The sequence below is a fragment of the Mytilus trossulus genome, chromosome 9, assembly GCF_036588685.1.
Source record: "Mytilus trossulus isolate FHL-02 chromosome 9, PNRI_Mtr1.1.1.hap1, whole genome shotgun sequence".
NCBI classification, from domain to species: Eukaryota; Metazoa; Mollusca; class Bivalvia; order Mytilida; family Mytilidae; genus Mytilus; species Mytilus trossulus.
This window is the reverse complement of record NC_086381.1, coordinates 49,162,079-49,184,793: the sequence shown is the minus strand read 5'-3', so window position 1 is coordinate 49,184,793 and position 22,715 is coordinate 49,162,079. Positions and strand designations below refer to the sequence as shown.

Here is a 22,715-nt window from a genome sequence, read left to right as displayed (position 1 = left end):
AACACACCAAAGAAAACTACAGATTGAGCAACACGAAACCAAAAATATGGGGGTAGATCTCTGGTGCTCCAGAAGGGTAAGTGGATCCTGCTTCACGTCTGTTTAAATCATTCTGTAATACAGATATTAAGGTAGATAGCTTATGTTGCAACAATATGAAGTTTTCAAACAAGTATTTAAAGATTTTTTTTTTTATTATTAAAATTGACAATGGAAATGAGGAATGTGTCAAAGAGACAACAACCCAACCAAAGAGCAGACAACAACCAAAGGCCACCAATTGGTCTTCAATGCAGCGAGAAATTCCCACACCCGGAGGCGTGTTTAAATGAAATACTATGTGTAATTAATACCAGTGCAGTTCTTCCGTCTATCTCCAATGTAACACGACAACCTTTTCCCTCATCCCAATAAGTAGTTCCTGCATACGCTTTTAAACATAGTTGTATAGAGTCTTTAACCGTGAATTGTATTCTGCGGCAATATGGACAAATACTGAATTTTCTGTAAGCTTGTGAATATGAGGTTGGAAGAAAATCTGAAGTACTGGCACCATATCGGTCATTTATATACAGCAAATCTTTGTCCCCTAAACAAATGTGCTGTCCACAATAATCTGTGACTGTAAATAAAAGAAATGTTATTTTATTACTAGCACACATAATGACATGCAAGCAATTATTTATATTAAAAATTGTCAAATTTCATATGTGAGCTAAATTAATCAAAACTTTAACTTTTAATCGAAAAAAGAGGTAGGGTGTAAGAGCCTTATTAACCCTCAATATCAAGTCTATAATTTATTCAAAGGTCTTCAAAGGCAGTTAGTTACCTTTTACTTTCGATATAATTTATCGGTCTCATCCGAGTGCTTCTAACAAGAGGGAAATATAAAAGAAGTTACCTACATGTTTTGTGATTTTGTAGTCAAGATGGATTAAACCACAGTTTATTACTTTTCAGAATTTCAAGTGGCGGATCCAGAATTTTTCATAAAAGGGGGCTTCTGACCTTAAAGGGGGCGCTCCAGTATTGCGACAGTGATTCCCTATATAATCAACCAGTTTTTTCCACGAAAGGGGGAGCCCGCCCCCCTCTAAATTCGCCTATGGAAAAGACTACAATGTAACAACTTCGGAGATTTAGACATTTTTGAATTGAATTAACTTCAATATACATGTACTATGACATTGAAAGGCTAATGCTAAATTACATCCCAAAAGTGTATTTTAATGAACTATAATAACTTTCAAAATCTACATAACGATATTTTTTTCACACAGAGTTATAAGTTATTTTGAAAGTCAATCGGTTGATTACTCGTAATGCCAAATGCAGCTATATTGAAAGTTTTGAAAACTAACAAAAAACACCTGCTAATTTTGGAATGACTAGCTTAACGAACTACAATGAGAAACACAATATATCATAAAAAAAATTAAAAAAATACCGAACAGCAAGCTATAAAGGGCGCCCCAAAAAATTACTAGACTAGTGTAAAACCATTCAAACGAGAAAACCAACGGTCTACCATAATAGTAGAATACAGTAACATAGAAAACAAGAGGCTCTCAAAAGCCTGAATCGCTCACCTTAATTGTTTTGGTTAAATCTCTCATCAATGATTATTTTGGCTTTTCAATTTATTTTAATGTTCTTTGAATCGTCCTATTTTCTTCAAAAGCAAAAAAAAATCATTTTCTCCTATGCTATATTTTAGCCATAGAAGCTATGTTTCTTGACATACAAGGAAATAAAATATAAAATTTATACTAGATACCCTGAAACTCATTTAGCCTAAGTTTGGCTGAAATTGATACAGCAGTTTCAAAGAAGAAGATTTTTCAAAGTAAGTCAACATGATGAACAAATTGTGAAAAAAGTCTTTAAAGGGCAATAACTCCTTAAGGGGTCAATTGAAAATTTTAGGCAAATTGACTTATTTGTAGATCTTACTTTGCTTAACATTTTTGCTATTAACAGTTTATCTGTATCTATAATAATATTCAAGATAATAACCAAAAACTGCAAAATTTCTTTAAAATCCTCAATTCAGTGGCATTATACCTGCAAAACCAGTTAACCGATTCGGCTGAAAATTTCAGGACAGGTAGACCTTGACCTAATAAATACTTTAACTTCTTGTCTTACTTGCTCTAATTGCTGGAGTTTTTGAGATATAAGCCAAAAACTGCATTTTAACCTGTGTTCTATTTTTAGCCATGACGGCCATGCTTTTTGACGAAATAGTAAATAAAACACAAACTTTATTTTATACACCCTACTGATCATTCAGTTGAAGTTTCGTTGAATTTGGTTGAGTAGTTTTAGAGGAGAAGATTTTTTAAAGTTAGCAAATATGATGAACAAATTGTGAAAAATTGTCATTAAAGGACAATAACACCTTAAGGGGTCAATTGACAATTTTGGTCATATTAACTTATTTGTAGATATTACTTTGCTGATCATTTTTGCTGTTTACAGTTTATCTTTATCCATAATAATATTCAAGATAATGACCAAAAACTGCAAAATTTCCTTAAAATTACCAATTAAGTGGCAGCAACCCAACAATGGGTTGTTTGATTCATCTGAAAATTTTAGAGCTGATAGATCTTGACCTAATGAACATTTTTACATCATCTAAGATTTGCTCTAAATGCTTTCGTTTTTGAGATATAAGCCAAAAACTGCATTTGCCCCCTATGTTCTATTTTTAGCAATGGCGACCATGTTTGTTGATAGATCAAAACTTCGGATACAATTATAAACTAGATACCCTAAGGAACATTCAGTTAAAGTTTGGAAGTATTTGGCCTAGTAGTTTCAGAGGAGAAGATTCTTGAAATAGTTTACGACGACGACGGACGACGGACGCTAAGTGATGGCATAAGCTCTCATGGCTATGCCAGGTGAGCTAAAAAGGTTAAATTGTTCATTTACTAATTATTTTTTTTATGTATTTTGTAATCAACGTATTAATAAAACTTAGTTCGTATAACTTGGTGGACTCAGTGTCTTTATGTCATTGAGTAATTGCAAATTTGTGACTACCACTTGTAAATAATTTCATATTGGAACGTCATGGATAATCTTTGTGCCATGTCATCTCCCGTCCCAGAGATTTTGAAAACTGTCTTCAATGTAAAAATGTAAAAGCATGTCTCACACTCCCCAAAATAAAAGACAACATATTCAATACCACCAAAGCAAAGGCATCTGACAAAATCTTTATTCATCCTCTATGCGGGTCATATGGGCGGACAGTAGATATAGTGACGTGTATAGCTTCTAAAGCCCAGAAGTCAGCATTTTTTGTGCTGACATGAATTGTCATTGATATGGTTATATTTAAATTACTGTTTACAATTTTTGAATTTTTTTTTAAAAACTAGGGCTTTTCTACCTCAGGTGTAGATAGCCTTAGCTGTATTTGGCAAAACTTTTAAGAATTTTGGTTTTCAATGCTCTTCAACTTCGTAATTTATTTGGCCTTTTTAACTTATTTGGATTTGAACGTCACTGATGACTCTTTTGTAGACGGAACGCGCGTCTGGCGTATATACTAAATTTAGTCCTGGTATCTATGATGAGTTTATTTAAATTGCAGAGATGGACCTTAGAAAGCCGCAACGCATGATCCCTATTTTTTTTAAGAGTTCTTGATACTGGCACTGAAATGTAACTGTATTCAAGAAACATGCATACAAAACTTTACACATTTCTAAATAATTTCTAAATATCACCTCGATAATCTAGATTTGAGTTTTGTAACAAATGTCAAGAAACTAAATAGTGTTATTACTCTTCAAATTCATTCATTTGTTTAGAAACGGCCATTTAATACCTTTTTTTTATTAGGAACTTATCATATTAACATAAATCATATTAAGTTTATGATTTTCACTGCGCGTCGCGATGTTATTTTGTTTTTGCGCTGACGCGATCAACCAATCAATACCACCTTTATCTTTTTTGTTTCTCCATACTATACTGAGCCAAAAAAGTTTAGCAACAAAAATATGAAATTGTATTTTATTACAAAATCATAACAACATATAATTTTGATAATACAATAATGGAATTATGACATGTTAGAAGCAACATGAATGTTTAACACTCATATTCATTAGGATATATTTTTATGTATGGAGCGAGGGAGGTTCAAAATGCGGAAATGAGTATAGTGTTATTCAAAATCAATATCTCGGCCATGGTCTGATTGCATCCGCACCAGCAGCTGCCCTTAGTCAATACACTACTCTTGGGGCCGGAACAAAACTTGTCACGTGTTGACGTAAAGCGAAGGTAGCACTCCTTATTAGATGATGGTTGATTTTGGTCTACGACATATCGACCTATCCTGTGCTGTTGCAATTTGTTGATATCTGTTTGTTAGTCTCTAAACTGTTGACTTATGCACATTAAATCGATCCACGACGTCAGTAACACTCATGCTGGCATCAACCAAACCAAGAGCCATCTGACGGTCATTTTCATAGAGGCTTGGTTTACACCCCATGCAATTTTCTCATTTTTTTTTGGGTGTTTTTTTTTTACCAATTTCTGAACGTGAGTGCAAATAAAATCGTTTTAAAAGTACAGGTTCAGAAGGTAAAACATCAATTACATGTGCAAAGCTGAAATCGTGCGAAATCAATCACCCTGAAAAAAGAACGACTGTTTAAAATTACAGGTAAAACGAAGGATTATATCAATGATGTTTAATAAAAAAAAATCCAGAAACAACAACAAAAAATTTGAAAAAAAATGTTGCTAAACTTTATTGCCTCAGTATACATGTATAACATAGGAATACTTGCTTGAGTTTCTTATTGAAGACATCTTTGGTGTTTGAAAACAATCTTTACAATGTTTAAAGCTGACGTTGGTCAATAGAATGTCACCCATGTCTTCAGTGACATTCACCTCTTCTCTCTTAGAATAAACATAGCGCAAGAAAATATCCTTAGTTGGGAAAGGGCCTATCCAATTTCGATCACTATCACATTTTATTTTCTGTAAAAACAAACACATGCACATTAGAAATAAAATCCGAAAATATCATGATTTCATATGAAATGAACTTCTACAAAGTAGAGATAATTAAAATTTGAATAAAAAATCAGATTTATTGCAATCCGAGTGCGTGTTGATCATAATGAAATCAAAGATAGGGACAATTATGAATAATCATAAACAGTGTAAAAGGTAACCAGTCGGAAATATTCTTTCAGGTATATGTATTGACTATATATTTTTCATCAAAATATTCGTACAGGTTTGTTCAAGGTATTCCTGGTAATTTCAAAACAGTCTTTTTTCACACTGGTTTAAACGAGCTTAGAATAGTTTACACATCAATTAATAGCGAATTATAAAAACTACTAGACTGCTGTATGATGCAAATAAATTTATGTTAAAAAAAACTGTACCCTATATTATATATAAAAGTATGTTTTAAATTATTCTAAAATATTAAAATCGCGAGAAAAATTGTTTAAAAAAAGATGACTTCAGGTGGTAGACCTTGGTTCAGGGAGATAACTCTTTACATCAGTAATGCGTTTGTAAGAGTCAAGTTTTATCAAAGTATCTTAAACATTTACCTGAAACTGATTGGAAAAAATCTATGTAACCTAGAAGCTTAGAATATATCTAGGAAAATGGTTGAGACAAACGTACTGATGATTTTAAGAGTTATTTCCCTTAACGTAGGTCTACCTCCTTAAACAAAGAATGTATGGACTATAAAATACCTTTATACGTCTATTGATGGTTGGATCCCCTGGGTATATTTCTATAGCATATGGGCAGTCTTTTGGAATATCCACGGAAACGGTAACTACCAGCTTATCATATCGAACCCAACTGTTTAGTTGAATTGCATAATAGCAACCATTTATATCGGGGAAATGTCGGCTTCCATTTCTCTTCAGAACGAGTTGCACGGTTTCTTCTTCATTGGTTGACAAGACTTGTGTGTTGCAATTAACAGTACTTAAATGAGTTTCTACAAGATAACAGTACAATATTTTTTAGGTTCAGCAGTGTAGCTATATGAAGTTTTGATGATAAGAGCACACGATCACCCCTTTTATAAGCGAAAAGTATTTTAATCTCGTAAACATAGTAAACATGCGGTTAAATTGATCTACCCTGCCTTTTCCTCATGTTCAAACATCAAAACCACTGTTAACACTTGAAAAGGGAAATGACGTTAATGATTTTTCATGCCTACTTATATGTAATAACTAGCCGTGACTATGTGAATTTTGATTTCCGGAGAAGGGGCTATACATATGCATTTGTTTCTCTCTCCTTTTTTTAAATATATGTTGACAACTTCTTCTCGTTCGTTTTCTGGTGGAGAGTTGTCTCATTGGCGATTATACCACAAATGAAGTTACCTAAAATGAAGATGCGACTTGCGACTATATAACTTTTGTCTGCTCGTGTTACCCATAGTTCGGTGAGAGGTTGAAATCCCGTTATAAAGGAAAACTGTCGTTATTGGAATACATGTCTGTTCTTGTCAAACTATGAAGCAATTAAAATCTCAAATTTAGGTGTGCACGTCGAGGTTCGAACAATATAACAAAGTATAGTAATTTTTTTTTAAACTTACGTGTTTTCAATCGTTGTGTATTGGGAGAGGGTGGACAAGAAAAAGGTGTGCCCGTCTTTATTCAAATATAAAAGTGTGGTGAAACCAGTGCTATACAGAAAAGCAGTATACATTGTAGGGGTACACAAATTCAATGTGTATGCAAACTTTATTTTCTTGAAATTTGAAGTAAATAGATTAAATTGAAGACGAGATGATTTCGACAATCGCAGTACACAATCGGTCTAGTTATTTGCCCATACCTGTAAATATGGAGACAGATTTGCAATTTTTTGGTTAGACTGTTTATTAGTATGATAAAAACTTGGTGGTTTATTGTATTATCCAAAATATTTAAACAAATATGATCATAATTTGAGACTTAAGAATTTTCATTTTCCAACTACGCCATTTAAGGTAAGATAACTCTTTTTAGAAGGAAATAATACTGGACTGATAGGAAAAACATTAATTTTTACTTTTAGCATGAAAACAAGTTCGGTGACACTATTTTTTCTTTCTTTTCTTAAAACTTAATATAAACTCAATCTTCTCCAAAATTCTATCTCATAGATTTCTATTTATGCACACAAATAGATTTTTTTCATGAACAATCTAACCAAATGAAGGCAATTTTCAACGACTTATAGCTGGCTTGGAAAATATTAAGGTGGCCAACATTTTTATTATATTTTTTTCAAAAAGTATATAGAAAATCTTCGTTTTGGCAAAAGATTAGAAAATTCTATGTTAAGAAATTTATATGTACCTATGATCTACCCTTAGTGAAAACGGTCAAAAAGGCTTACACAGGAAGTGTTTCATCTTCAATTTACCATTACCACAGTATCTAAAATAAAGGCTGCACAAATGTGTCCATAGAACACGAATGGCTCACTTGTATTTTTATTTACTTTGTTCAGTAAACCGTGAAAATGGGGGATCAAAGCTCCAATTTGGAATTAGAATTAGAAAGACTATATCATAGGGAACATGTGTGTTAAGTTTTCAAGTTGATTAGACTTCAAATTCATAAATCAAATCTTTAATCCGAAGCAACCAAAAACCTTTAACCAGAACTCAAAAGCGACCAAAAATGTTAACCTGAAGGGGGGCAGTACCATTTTCTATGTTCCGTGGATTGTGAAATTGCATGGTACCTAAATCCTAATATGGCAATAACATTAGAAAGATCATATTTTATGGAGCATGTGTACTAAACAAAATAAGTTTTAAGTTGAATGAACTTCAGCTTCATCAAAAACAACCTTAACCTAAAACTTGAACCTAAAGAGGGTCAGACAGACCGAAAAACATAATGCCTCTAAGTGTGGAACAAAATATTAAATAGTAAACAGACTTTGAATTTCATGTATTCTTGTCTTACAGATTATTTTGCTATTTAACCGATTGCATTGCGTTATACGGATATATTAAGACATATCTATAATTATACATAGGTTTACCTTTTAGTTTGATTGTGGTGTACTCTTGTATTAAGAAAAACATCAAGAGCAAATACATCTGAAAGCAGAATTCAAAATTTTTTTTTTATTATAAAACATATAGTATTCATGAACATACATTACATAGAAAAGAACAAACGTTTTTTTCAACAATGAGCAATTTACAAGTTCGGTGTATTTAAAACGTGGCCGAAAATTATTGTACAAGTTCATTTAACAAATAATTTATACACATACATGACATAGAGTATACACAATTGCGGGCCCTACAAAAATAAACCGCACAAATTAAATCTGTCAATATTTAACTCACAAGTACAATAATTAAACATTAGGGATGGGTGGGAGGGTAACTAATCGAAAATATATCGAATAATGATTACAAAGTTACTAAGAAGTACTCACTGAACATATACTATAGATAGTAGAGAATTACGAAATGTCGAAGAAAACGAACTTCGCATATAATTATGCGTTTTTAGAATTAATCAAAGCCTGAAAGGCTGTAAAAGCAATTGCTGCCATGTTTATGTTTTGGGGACTTTTTTTTTCATCCACATATATTTAAGAATTAAACATGACAGGAGTGTTGTCTAGTGAGAATTAAGAAGGTTTTAACTTTATATCAATTAAAGACTTTAGCAGAAAGTCATTTTTAATATGTTTTATATTTCACAAGGAGACAACACGTTTACCAGGCTAAAGTTGGGGTCAAATATACATGTGCTGAAACATATAACTCCAAGAGAAATTATAATGGATTATCCCCTAGTAGTGTTTGTAACTGTGCAATAATTTCCTTTATTGATTTAATTTTCATAATTAATTTAAATTTAACACTTCAGTAAAAACATTTCTTCAACTTTCCATACGCAAATGTTGAAAAACGGGAAAGAAACAAAATATTTTACAAGACATAAACATGTAAAAAATAAATATATATTTCAGCTGACTAAAAATATTTTCAAGATGTTACTTTGTCATCATTTCTTAAAAACTAAGTCCCAAACATTATTGCTCAGTTGATATGTGTCATCCTCATGCGGTACGAGATAACTATAATTCTCGTGCAATCCCGAAAAGAGGGGCCATCACAGACAAACATGACATTAAATCGTCATTAAACGAACAAGAACAAACAGCTCTAAGTTGCTTTGATATTTATCCAATTTTCAGGAAACATTGTGAAAATGATCTTCAATATTTCGAAAACATGTGAAATAAAATTGCAAACACGGTGGACCGTCGAGGATCAACAAACGTAGTAGACTCGTCCATTGGAAAGACGAGGATAATGGTTTTATCATTTGTCATGCATACCCAGTTTTGAATATGATATCCAAAAAGGATGTACTTTTTTTTATCTATGAAACTAGAAAATTCCAAATTGTAAATATCTCTTCATCTGGACTTAATTGGCATCTATCACGTTTGGACGGGTCCATTTCATTAGTAAGGTGATCGATAAATCTTACGGAGTTATGACAAAAAAGGAAAACAAACTTATTGTTATGTGTTTTTAATTTAATTGTCTATTTTTAGATTACAGGTAATCATTTGACACTACGTATAACCTGATAACCTGTGTAGTGATTTTGATTTTACGATAAATTTATGAATGAACGACAATTTTATGAATGAACAAGAGCACCTGACCTCTTTCTTAAAAAAAACACCAATTAAACATATAAAACCGTATATTATAAAAGATAATTCAGTCAAATTTTCAATACTAAATCAACAACTGAAATGATTCCATATTTTGTTGAAACATCGTACGAACGGAAAACGGAATCGCAGGTATAAAAATGCATTTTTTTCACTCGGACGTCTATGTTTTTTGATAGTCAAACGGTTGTCCCCCTAAATACAAAAATTAATACATCTACAAGAACGTATGCTGATACTTCTTAAATCCACTAACGTTTTTCAAAAGTTTCAAGCTATGTATTGCATTAGAAAACATACATTGGTGTTTAAGAATGACAGACCAGGAGCCTGTTTAACAAAATACTATGGCTTGATCTGGGCGGAGTCTCTGATCTGGGTCACAAAGATGGCCATACGCGACGGCATGAAAGCAATTGCTTTAAAAACTATACCATCATGTAAGACGTCAAAGAAAAATATTATAGTAGCCTTTCAATACGTCAAAATTATTTGGACTAGCACCCTTTTAGGCGGTCAGTGGGCCCCCACTTATAAAAATTTGCCCAAGACAACACTCAAACAATAAAAAATGTAAGCATGAACAACGACACATACAAACAAACGAAATCTCTGGTTTGAAAACAAGCTATAGCAGCGTGAAAATGTTAATAACCTATCAGTACTGGATGGGTGCAATGACTAATCGGAGTAAAACATTACATATTACTATACTAATTATTATTCTATTTTCGTGTTGTACCGTACGTGAACACGACCGTAAAATCAATCAATCAATAATACATAATTAATACACATCATATAATTTTCAGCTACAAAAAAAATGTTATTTTAGATATATTATATACTTACGAATAAACTATCCATGTATTGTTAACACACTGCTGCTAGAAAATCGTGTGTAGCAATACTGACCTATTTACGAAATATACAACAAATATTTGTCAATCTAAAAATAAATGTTTATACAAGTAGTAGCTTTTAAAAAGGCTTGTTTGATCTGGATGAATCAAATTCAAGGACTGATATAATTTATAGAAAAAAATGGAAAACAATTTTTAGAACCTCATGATGTGTATTTTTATGCATATATATGTGCAGGTCATACATAGAAAACGATAAAGATGAGAAATTGCTCTTGTGGAGTGTGGAAGAGGTCAACCAAAAGTTTATTAAGGTATATATATAATAAGTACGGCTAAAAGAGTACAACAACACAAAACAAAACAGTGAAATCATGAATAGATACTAATTATTTCAGATAACTTATAATTATACTCATTTAGTTAGATGTCAAATAATTTTTCTCTTGACGTGTAAAGACTATATGATCCTATAATACTAGTCGAACTGGTTTTTTTTGTGTTTTTAAAAACATAAAATGAGTTCCGTCAACCACTTTTTTCCTATGACGAAGGCTTTAGTACACAAGACTCAATGTTACAGTTTTTAGGAATTTATTCCTCCCAAACATCAACACAAGTCTTATTTTTTTTTTTAAAGAAAAGCAATACGTGAACCCCAAATTTCTGGCTGGTCGACCTTCCAATTTTTTGTTTGTTTCTTTCTTAATTAAAATAATTGACTGAATAGAATAATGGTGATGTTAAAACACCTTTCTTTAAAGTAAGTAAATTCTAGCACAAGTCAGTTGAAAGTAGTGTTGGATAGTTTCAAAAGAAAAATGTATAATATACAGCTACTATTTGAATATACATGTTAAAGCTCGCCTGTTTTATTTACAACTTCGGAGTGTTCCTCATTATTTCCTAACTTGCAAATCCCAGTTTCTACAAACCGTATGTCTAATGCAAATTGCACAAACCAATCGTACTATAAATATAAGCGTGAAAATCTCAGGGGGTTCACCCGCAAAATAACCAGCGTATTAATTCGTGATAATAATTTTTATGACGTTCAAGATAAGTATTTTGCAAAAAACCATATGGCCATCTCATGTACCAAGTTGGAGTAATAATAGATTTGGTATATGCTATCGCACAGTGTATGAGTGCCTTTCAAAATCACAGTGCTTAACCAAAAAATTGTTGGCATTTATAGTAGTTATCTATCCGATCACTGAAGAAAGCGATAAATGTATTTAACCTATTTGCTCGATATATCTTCAGGATATTGTGTCCACTTATGATCAGCGGTACAAAGACTGTGTATGAGAGTTATTTCCCCTCCTGTATTTGACATATTAAAGTGATAGATTAATGTATAATAAAATTAACTGTACCAATTTTCTTGCACCAGATGCGCATTTTGAGAATATCTGTCTCTGCAGTGATGCTCGTGTATAAAGTGATAGATTAATGTATAGCATGAATGGTAAGTGATAGAGATCTAAGGTACAATATTGATTTGAAATCATGTGTTCACTAAAATGAAATTGAGGTCAAAGGTCAAAGTCATATTTAAAATTTTGACTTCTTCTTGTTCTATGATCTCGAAAAAGTACACACAAGACTGAAATAAATGTGGCGGAGGAAGACAAAAACACATAATCAGAACAAATTCAATAGGCCCTTTCACAGAAAAGAGGCAAAACCTTATAATCCGACCAATCGTACCATATTAGTTTGAATAAAAGGCCGACTTCAAATATTGTTTTTACTACCGTTGACGACCTGTGTCTACTACAATATGAATCAGAAACTATTTTTTATATCTTAAATTCTTCAATCATATTTTGTTTATAAATATTTATTTCCGATAGCGTGTATTATCATTAATTTATATCAACAGGACTGGCGCATTTTTTCTTCAACGCCCATTGGGTTACATCTACAGTACCTTTTCTTTTTTTATCACTGTTCAATACTTTACACAATGCGCATGCTCCATCTTTTATTATATCCGAGCCGAGGATCGTCGTATACCTGTCTTTAGCTTGAAGATATGATAAATACTTGGTTTTATTCAGTGCTACATCCCTGAGATAAAGAGCTAATAATTTTGTAGAATTGAAATCCGAGGTAGAAATATAGGTATCATATGGTAAAATATCCTTAATATTAGGAGCTCCCCTGATTACAGGAACTATATTGAAATCGTTCTTGTACAATTTGAATGCCTTTTCTGTTACATAATCTTCACACAAAGAATTTTCGAATGAAAGATAGAATTTATAGTGTCTACTTAATTCTTTCATACAGTTATCACCCGTTCTGGAACACGAGTTTCCACAGTTTCCAAATATGTCTACATTGATATATTTCTTCATCATTCGCACGTACCTCATCCTTTTTGAATGTGCAAGACAATTACTAACAATCCAAGCCACATCCTTTGATTTCTTTTTAAATATATCGGTGTAATTTTTTTTTAGAAGCGTAAATCTTTTAGACAATTTTGCATAGGGTGTAAATATGTCCGAATCTCGTCGATAGCTCATTGTCCAGTTGAATGCATTATTCCACTTTTGGTTTCTATTAATCTTGCGCATGTGTACTGGAGACTCTAACGTCATGTATATCCATATTTGATTGTCAGTTCTAATTGGCGGATATGTTTTCAGATCAGCCTGATGAAATAACAAAACATCGCTTTTATTTATCAAACTCTTGTCAAATGATATTTCACAATTTTTGAATACACAATTTTTCAATCCTTTCTGAGGTTTAATCATATCGTTTCGAGCCCAAAATGGTGGTGCATACCACAGTAATAAATAATTGCTTTTATTTTCACTCCTTGGTATCACTTGTTGAAATATTGGTGTCTTAAGTACTACTAGAATGGCATCGTCTACTACGGCACGTAAAATCCAAAATGTTGCAAAGATACAGAAAATATGTCTTTTTTTAAAAAGACTTGCACAATTGCAATCTGAAAGAAAATATATAATGTAATCAGAAACAGCACAATCAAGTTAAGCAAAATAATTATTCAAAATAAATTATTCAAAATAAATTATTCAAAATAAATTATTCAAAATAATAATTATTTTCAGTCTGAATATACATGTTATTAAATGCATGCTGCATTTTCATGTGAAACGAAAATGTTGAACTATATGCGCACAGGCACTTGTATTAGATTCCCCCCTTAAATTCCTTAATAATATGGTATATAAGATAAACAATTCTGCAATTCTGAGACGAGTGCAGTGGCGGATCTAGAAATTTTCATAAGTGGGGCCCACTGGCTGCCTCAGAAGGGGGCCTCGCTACCGTCACGCTTCATTGATTCCCTATATAATCAACAACAAAAAAATCCTCAATAGGGCCCCTGCCCCTCCCCCCTAAATCCGCCTCTGAAGTGCATATGTAAATATTATAAATAAATGATATTCGATCCATGATTCCATGTACAATCGAGACTATTCCGTTCAACTCTTAATCAACAAAATATTTATCTTTTCTGATGCATGATTATGGCCAGTCGTTGTAATATTTTGTAATATTTATTCAAACTTCAAGATATCTCATATAATTTATAAGATATCTTAATTAGTTTATAAGATATAACATATACATTATTAAATGTCTTATATACTTTACAAGATATCTATAATACTAAAATTACGAGGTCCAATTTGTCAGCCGTCATCACGTAAAAACGACGAATCAAAGAATTCAACATTATTTTATAACTAATATAGTACAAAGGTGTTGATTAAAAATTACACCACTCCAGGCTCTTTTGTTTTCCACGTAATTAATATTGCGAATAATTAGGAAGTTCCGGTTGAGTCCAATACCGATACCAATAGTATATTCACCAGTTACACCTACTTCATGTAATTGCAGTAATTCCGAATATATTTATGGACCCATTTCCCATGTTATAACAGGAGATCTTAACATCGTTCAAGACCGAGAGTTAAAATCATTTCTCAGTAAAGGACCTAAATATCGTCCCCCGTCAATTATTAATTGGAATGAGTGTCGTAATATCATCCAAGACTCACTCCATACTTACTGTATGAAATGGATAAAACGGGAAAAAGCTGACAAAAAATCTTTGGACTCTTTTTTTAATTCAGTAATGAAGATAGTTGATATACGTATTCAACATTTTAACGAACATTTTACTATTAACAATAACCACAATAAACCTATTTCTCGTATCAAACATAAACTAAAAGAACTAGTCAAGGAATTTGTTTTTGTCCCGGCCGATAAAGCTGCTAATAATATTATTATTGTTTGACGTAAATTTTACATTGAGGTTCTGAAAAAAGAAATCAGCAATTCACCAACATTCCAACTGACTCCATTTTCAGAAAACGAAATCTGTAACAAACATAAACTTTTAGCCACCGCTTTACAAGCAGAGCCAAATACAATGAAAGTCCCAACTATGTATTGGCTTCCGAAGCTACACAAAACCCCTTACAAATATAGATTTATTTCGTCTTCAAGCCATTGTTCAACTACTAAATTGTCTATTATTCTTACCAGCACACTTGGTACGATTAAAAACCTTATAATAAATTGTTCAAATAAGGCCTTCGAAAATAGTGGAATAAATTACTTTTGGAGTGTCAAGAACTCGTTGGAAGTACTTGATAAATTGCATGCTTATATTGGTGATTTTGAATCTGTTCAAAGTTTTGATTTTCTACCCTGTATACCACATTGCCTCACATTCTCATTAAGAAAAAATTCACACACCTAATTAAATGGGCATTCAAAAAATCAGAATGTGAATATATATGTTCAAACTCTTTTAGGTCATTTTTTAGTAGCAATAAACAAAAAAAACCTATGTTAATTGGATATGCTTTGATACTATATATGCCCTTGAATTTTTACTAGATAACATTTTTGTTCGCTTTGGGGATTCCGTATATCGTCAGATTATCGGAATCCCAATGGGGACTAACTGTGCACCACTTATTGCGGACCTCTTTTTGTATTGTTACGAGTTACAATTTATGACAAAAATAAGCAAAGACCCATCAAAACAACATCTGATAAACAAATTTAATAATACTTTTAGATATTTGGATGATATTTTGGCTCTAAATAATGACGACTTCAGTATGTATATTAATGAAATTTATCCTGGTGAACTTACTTTAAATAAAGCTAATACTAACAATGACCACTGCCCTTTCCTCGATCTTGATATCTATATCACTAACGGAAAGCTGAATACTAAAATTTATGATAAAAGGGATGATTTTTCATTTCCTATCGTTAATTATCCGTTTTTTAGATGGTGACGTTCCCTTGTCACCATCTTACGGGGTTTATATATCTCAACTTGTACGATTCGCTCGTGTATGTAACAATGTTTTAGATTTTAACGAGAGAAATTTATGTATTACTGAAAAATTATTACACCAGGGTTTTCGATATCACAAACTAGTCAAAACATTTACTAAATTTTATCATCGGTATGAAGACATCATTCGTAAATATAGCTCAACATGCAGACTTTTTATACGTTCAGGTATTTCACATCCAATTTTTTATGGAAATATTCTTTATAAAGCACAAAGGTGTCAGTATTCACCTGATAAACTTACAAAACCTTTGAATAGACTTATTAAGAAGGGATATAATTACGATACTGTTGTCAAGTCATTAAAGATTGCATATTTTGGCGTTAATATTGAGTCACTGATAAGGTCTTTGCGTCGGAACTAAACACATTTATTCTAAAAACAGTTGTTGGCATGACACGGGTTATGTTCTTCTCATATATGTTATGATGGTATGATACTAAACCCCTTACGGGAAGGATTGTGCCTGATGTTCATATGATGAAATCATAATCTTTCAGTCAGTTTAATTGAAGTCTGGAGCTGGCATGTCAGTTAACTGCTAGTAGTCTGTTGTTATTTATGTATTATTGTCATTTTGTTTATTTTCTTTGGTTACATCTGCTGACATCAGACTCGGACTTCTCTTGAACTGAATTTTAATGTGCGTATTGTTATGCTTTTACTTTTCTACACTGGTTAGAGGTATAGGGGGAGGGTTGAGATCTCACAAACATGTTTAACCCCGCCGCATTTTTGCGCCTGTCCCAAGTCAGGAGCCTCTGGCCTTTGTTAGTCTTGTATTTATTAAATTTTAGTTTCTTGTGTACAATTTGGAAATTAGTATGGCGTTCATTATCACTGAACTAGTATATATTTGTTTAGGGGCCAGCTGAAGGACGCCTCCGGGTGCGGGAATTTCTCGCTACATTGAAGACCTGTTGGTGACCTTCTGCTGTTGTGTTTTTTTATTTTGGTCGGGTTGTTGTCTCTTTGACACATTCCCCATTTCCATTCTCAATTTTACTTATTACCTTATCTGTATGTTCTGCATCTGACAGGCACACCACCAAACGGTGTATTCATGATTAATATGCTATATACACGGGTCATAATCACAGGGTTCACACTACCTAATTGTCAAATTGTTACCCATTGTAGTATTTTAATCAGTAAGACTTTCTAAGATAAGAATACGAATACTAAAAATCTGGACTAAACATAAGGCGCGTATAGGTACAGTTTTCAATTTGTTAGCGGGCATGACGTAAAACAGCTAATTAAAGAATTTAACTTTATTTATAACTAATATAGGACAATGCTGTTGATTAAAAAATACTCCATTCCAGGACCTTTTGTTTTTCAAATAATTAATATTACCAATAATTGATAAGTTCCAGTTCGACGGGTTCAAACAGACACATTTGAAAGCAGAGAAAACTGTGTATCTTATTATCGGCATGACTTTATCAGGTGTCAAAACTAATACTAAAATAAGGCTTGCAGATAGTTATATACTTTAATTCAGTCACGGACCCGCGATATCACGAGTGTGTTCTAGTCATATATACTTTTATTAGATACCTCACATAGTTTATGAAATTCTGATGATTTCATACAGTTTAAAATATAAGATATCTCAAACTATATTATTATAGATATCTTATAAATTTATATGAGGTATTTCATAAACTGAATAAGATATAATATAAATTATATAAAACATCTTAAAAAAATTTTCTTGCTTGGCCGAGTACTAGGATGTGCTAACACAGAGAAAGTAACGTATAGAAAAAATATAAATACCAGAATCAAAAGTCGGTAATATGAAAATGGGCTACTGGTTGAGAAAAATCTGGTGAAAATATAAACTTTAATTTACTTAATTCGCAATCATTTAATTTTGGATTTAACGCGTGACGTCTTCTGATTGGCTGACGTTATGTGACCGTGACGTCATCAAAGTTTTTTCATGGTTTTCAACGGTTCAACATGGAATTTATAATTAGATTATAAGAAATCAGTGTAATATTTTTTCTGTCTATTCAAAATAACATTAAAAAAAAAGTGATGCACACTGTTAAATAACCCGCTACGCGCGTTATTCAGTGTGCACCAAATTTTTTATGTTATTTCTTCATAGAGATTTATAGTAAGGTCGGTTTGAATGGGGTTTAAAGTGAATTCAGGTAGTTTAAAGTCATTCGAGCCATTGCAGTTAAAGTGACCAGTAGCACTTTCCCAAATAAATAATATAATAATTTTATATCATTTATTTTCAGATTTGTTCACCTTTAGTACAATGTAGTATGCGGTAACCAGTACCAGCTGAGAATGTTCGGTGTATTTACACAAAAACATTGATTTTCATAATACATATACGAATAATAAAATGTGCACTTGTCTCTGCGAGTGACGTCTCCCATGTAAGAGTTTGTGGTTATTTGATAAATATTTTATATTCGTTTGAGTTTACGAATTAGAATTTAAAAGATTTAGTCACAGTACGTTTTTTTCGGCTAAAATACAAAAGAGCAAAATTCAATGTAGTAAACGTTCCTTCGAAAAATGTACTATTTCAGAATTACCTCCCCTGAAAATGCCTATTTCAAAACATTAAAATTCAAGCAAAAATAATCTACACTTGTAAAAATATTAATATTTTAAAGTTATAATTTTATAACTTTGTTATCTTAAATGAACATTTATATTAGTTTTCTGCATTATTGTAACAGATTTCGCTAATTTGATTAAACATCAGGATCTTAGAGGTTCTCTGTTTTTTACACTCTAAGATGACGAAAGAGGGAAATATTTAGGTCATGATATATTAAGGTAAATATATTTTCCAGCGCATTTAGAGATAATAATGCGTTCTAAAATATGCCTTGCTATTATAATTTTTCCAGCGAAGAAAAGGCAAATAATAAATCCCTAAGATATGCCATACAAATATACTATTCCCAGCGAATAAAAGGCAAATAATCAGTCCCTAAAATATGCCGTACACTTACACTTTTCCCAGCGAATAAAAGGCAAATAATAAATCCCTAAGATGTGCCATATAATTATGCCTTTCCCAGCGAATAAAATGCAAATAATCAGTCTTCACGACATGCCGTACAATTATACGTTTCCCAGCGAATATAAAAGGCAAATAATCAGTCCCTAAGATATGCCATACAATTATACTTTTCCCAGGAAATAAAAGGCAAATAACCAATCCCTAAGATATGGCCAATCTAATAACGCACGCAGCGACCAAGCATTAAAAATGAGCGAGTGAGAGATTTAATTCTAATTAGATTGAGATATGCCGTACAATTATACTTTTCCCAGCGAATAAAAGGCAAATAATCAGTACTTATATATGCATTACAATAATACTTCCCCAGCGAATAAAAAGCAAATAATCAGTCCCTAAGATATGCCATACAACTTTAATTGCCCCAGCGAATTAAAAGCAAATATTCAGTCCCTAAGATACGCCATACAACTATACTTGCCTTGCCCGGCGAATTTAGAGGGAAAAAATAAGTCTCTAAGATAAGTAGGAACATATTTTCCCCAGATGCAGGTAAAAATTTCCACCATAGAATATAGAAGTTACCTGTAATAATCAGTCCGTTTCACTGATAAAATAGAGGTAAGTATAATATGTCACTTAGTTTTGCGGTTATGACAAATTCCGAAGGATTTACAAGAACATGTTTTCTCCCGAGAATAAAGAGTGAAATACTCATTCCCTTATTTATGAAGGGAAATACAGTTACTTTTTCCTCAGAAAAAAAACGACAAATAGTCCTGAGGTGAACAGGTCAATACTTTTCCATTAGAATGAAGATACGTAATCAGTCCCTCAACACCTAAATTTTAAATATCATTTTAAACTTGATGCAGTGGCGAAATCTATATATTCGTTGTATACTGAAATTCGCAATGTATTAGTATATCTATTATAGATTTGCAACTAAAACTTGTTATGGTATAAGTGCCTCCTATATTGACATATTTTTCTGAAATTTTGAAAATAAAAACATAATCATAGGAGAAAAAACATGTAGTTTTGAAATAAAATTTCAGTAATTAGAACAGGACGCATATACTTTTATGGTGTATGCATATGGCGAACTTAGGTGATACTCTTTAGAAATACATATAAAATCTTAGAATACTGTGTTTCGTGAGAGAGATAAAAACCTACTCGGAAATGCAGAGATGTTGTCTTGTAAAATGTACAATTTACTATTCAAATAATGTGAAAATGGCAATTAGAAACATGCTTTTGTTAAAATATATCAAATCCATATATATGTCTTGCAGTTTGATTTAAGTTGTAAACTCTGTCCTGTCTTTTCATTATTCTGACCTGCCTTTTTTAAAATTTAATCCTTATTTCTTTTTTAATATAAATTGTCATCATGTCCTTATTTTAGGGGGGAAAGTGTCATTCTGCCTTTTTTTTTTTTATATCAAATCTACTAAACAGCCCTTAATTTAGTGTCTCATCCAGCCTTTATTACACTCAAATCTCCGGACCTGTATTCGTTTTAACAAATTTCAAACTTACCCCCCCCCCCTTCCAAAAGAATAAAATAATAAATGGTAGCTCCCTAAGACAAGAGGTTGCACAATCAAATGATACAAATGATACAAATTCAAGACAACATACTGGAAGAGTTCACTTTTATATAAGGTAAGTATAAGCTATACATGTGTCTGCAAAATTGAGAAAAAGCAATCTTACATTAAATTTTTATTTTCCAATAGAGACGGATGTTGGGCTGATATACTAAGGGACGAAGGGATCAGACGGGATATTGGGCTGAAATACTAAGGGACGAAGGGATCAGACGGGATTTGGACTGATATACTGAGGGTCGAGGGGATGAGATGGGATGTTGGGCTGATATACTAAGGGATGAAGGGATCAGACGGGATGTTAGGCTGATATACTAAGGGATGAAGCCTTATGGATCAAACGGGATATTGGGCTGATATAATAACTTAAAGGGATGAAGGCATTCGTATACAAACATTGGCGGATCCAAGGGGGGTCCGCGGGTTGGGCCCCCCTTTTTTGGACGATCGATGCATTTTAATAGGGGACATGTGGTTGTGGTACCCCCCTTTTTTAAAATGGCTGGATCCGCCCCTGACAAATAGTCGGGACTGAAATAATATATTTTCTGCTGTGATGTATTGAAAGAAATTCGAACTGAATAAAAGGAGGGTTTCTTTGTGAATTATGTTCTTTTAGGTTAGCGAGTTTAAAATTAATAAATTGTTGAATATAGATAATACATAAGTTTTACTATCAATGTGCCACCCGCATTAAAAAAAAATAAAAAATGAAAATATCAGTATAAAAACGTTAAACATTTAATAAGAATGCGGAGTCATATGTTATACATGTAGGACTAAAGTGTTACTTACCCATGATTTCTCCAACAGGCTTGAAAAGCTATAGCATAACACTCTATTAATAACACGTGGTGGTGACGTACAAGAACCGAATCGAGTGCACCCAAAACATAAATAGTTAAAGACTTAGTATGAACTTTTGTATTACCTTTAATTTGAAAACATACATCGTAATTCACAGTTTTACCATTATTTACAGATAATTTATATCTATCATATATGTTTAAACTTTCAAAAACTTGAAATTTTTATAGTTTTATATTTGTGAGATAATTTTTACGCATTTTGTCATTTTTAACACAGGCACTTTACTTCTCGCACAAAAAAATTAAGCTACAATGAGACAAGGGACTTTGATCTGTGATTACGATATATTATGTATAAATAGTGCTTCTGTAGCGCAGTTACTGCGTCTGAGTTTGTTTTATAAAGTTCTTAGTTTCTAAAATATGTTGTGTTGTAATTCACCATTCCTACGATAAACAAGTAGATAGTAGGCATTTAGAAAATATGTCAAATATTCTAATGTATTTCTAAGTTTCGTTTTCTGTGTCGGTGACATCGGAGAATAAATCATCGTTACTTACTTAATCTCCACATTATTGCTTTAGGGAACGACCATTTATTTAACTTCACAGGGGTAAGGGTATATATTTTACCAAAAATATATTCTGATCCCAAATTTGATTCTTAAAAATATATTTTGGTCAAGTATTTGACAATTTTTTTTTATTCTGGATCCAGATTTTCCCCATACGTTATAGTATTAATTTTTTGAAAAATAATTTGGTTGGTAGCGTTGAAATAAAAATTCTAACTCGGACAAAAAAAAATACCCATTCCCCCCTTTAAAGTTTAATGGAGTCCATTTAAGCGACGGAGTAATCCGATCACCTGTATATTTTTGTATTTACGAAAGCCCATTTTAGCGAAGACTTGGGCAGAAGTTCAGTGTAATTCAAAGCGATCAAATCATGGTCCAGATTCGTTCCATTTGTTATATACTATTATCAAATTGCACATAGGGTATATATCCTGAGCCCATTGTACGTACGTTGTCTGGGATTTAAATTCCAGGCTAAAACGAACTTTTATCATTTGATTACAGCTAATTTCCTAATGCATGTAAAGCAAAACTCTGGTTGGCTTGCTTGCTTTGTTTGTATAATTGTTTATACAAGCTTTGTAAATAAGATTGACATTTTTAAACAATATATATTGGCAAAGTTTAACCTGTATATATAATATTTGAATTTAATTGGGTGTTATCCTAATGATTGTACAATATAAAAACAAAGCAAGCAAACTAACTTAAGTCTTACTCTACATG

The 22,715-nt window shown here is 32.2% G+C and overlaps 1 protein-coding gene across 2 annotated transcripts; it reads right to left on the bottom strand.

Moving 5' to 3' along the window:
- Positions 1 to 54: 54 nt before the first annotated feature.
- On the bottom strand, positions 55 to 21,488 carry LOC134683051 (uncharacterized). 2 transcript variants are annotated; one of them, XM_063542093.1, is made up of 5 exons: positions 10,594 to 12,399; positions 8,074 to 8,131; positions 5,760 to 6,013; positions 4,824 to 5,019; positions 55 to 622 (listed from the first exon to the last, which is right to left on the bottom strand). In XM_063542093.1, exons 1-5 carry the CDS (start codon positions 10,606 to 10,608, stop codon positions 288 to 290), a joined length of 858 nt encoding a protein of 285 aa, XP_063398163.1. In that variant the 5' UTR covers positions 10,609 to 12,399; the 3' UTR covers positions 55 to 287. The 2 variants fall into 2 exon arrangements, 1 of the variants encoding a protein (XP_063398163.1); XR_010100944.1 differs by lacking the exons at positions 55 to 622; positions 4,824 to 5,019 and adding an exon at positions 21,398 to 21,488 and having other exon boundaries at positions 10,594 to 13,575.
- Between the last annotated feature and the right edge of the window lie 1,227 nt (positions 21,489 to 22,715).

Bases quoted from the DNA above. Each gene is read 5' to 3' on its own strand.
- LOC134683051 (XM_063542093.1), bottom strand. The intron at 6,014-8,073 runs GTAAACCTATGT...GTTATCTTGTAG, and splicing joins CACCACAATCAAACTAAAAG to AAACTCATTTAAGTACTGTT. The intron at 623-4,823 runs GCAAGTATTCCT...TTTTATTTACAG, and splicing joins GTCTTCAATAAGAAACTCAA to TCACAGATTATTGTGGACAG.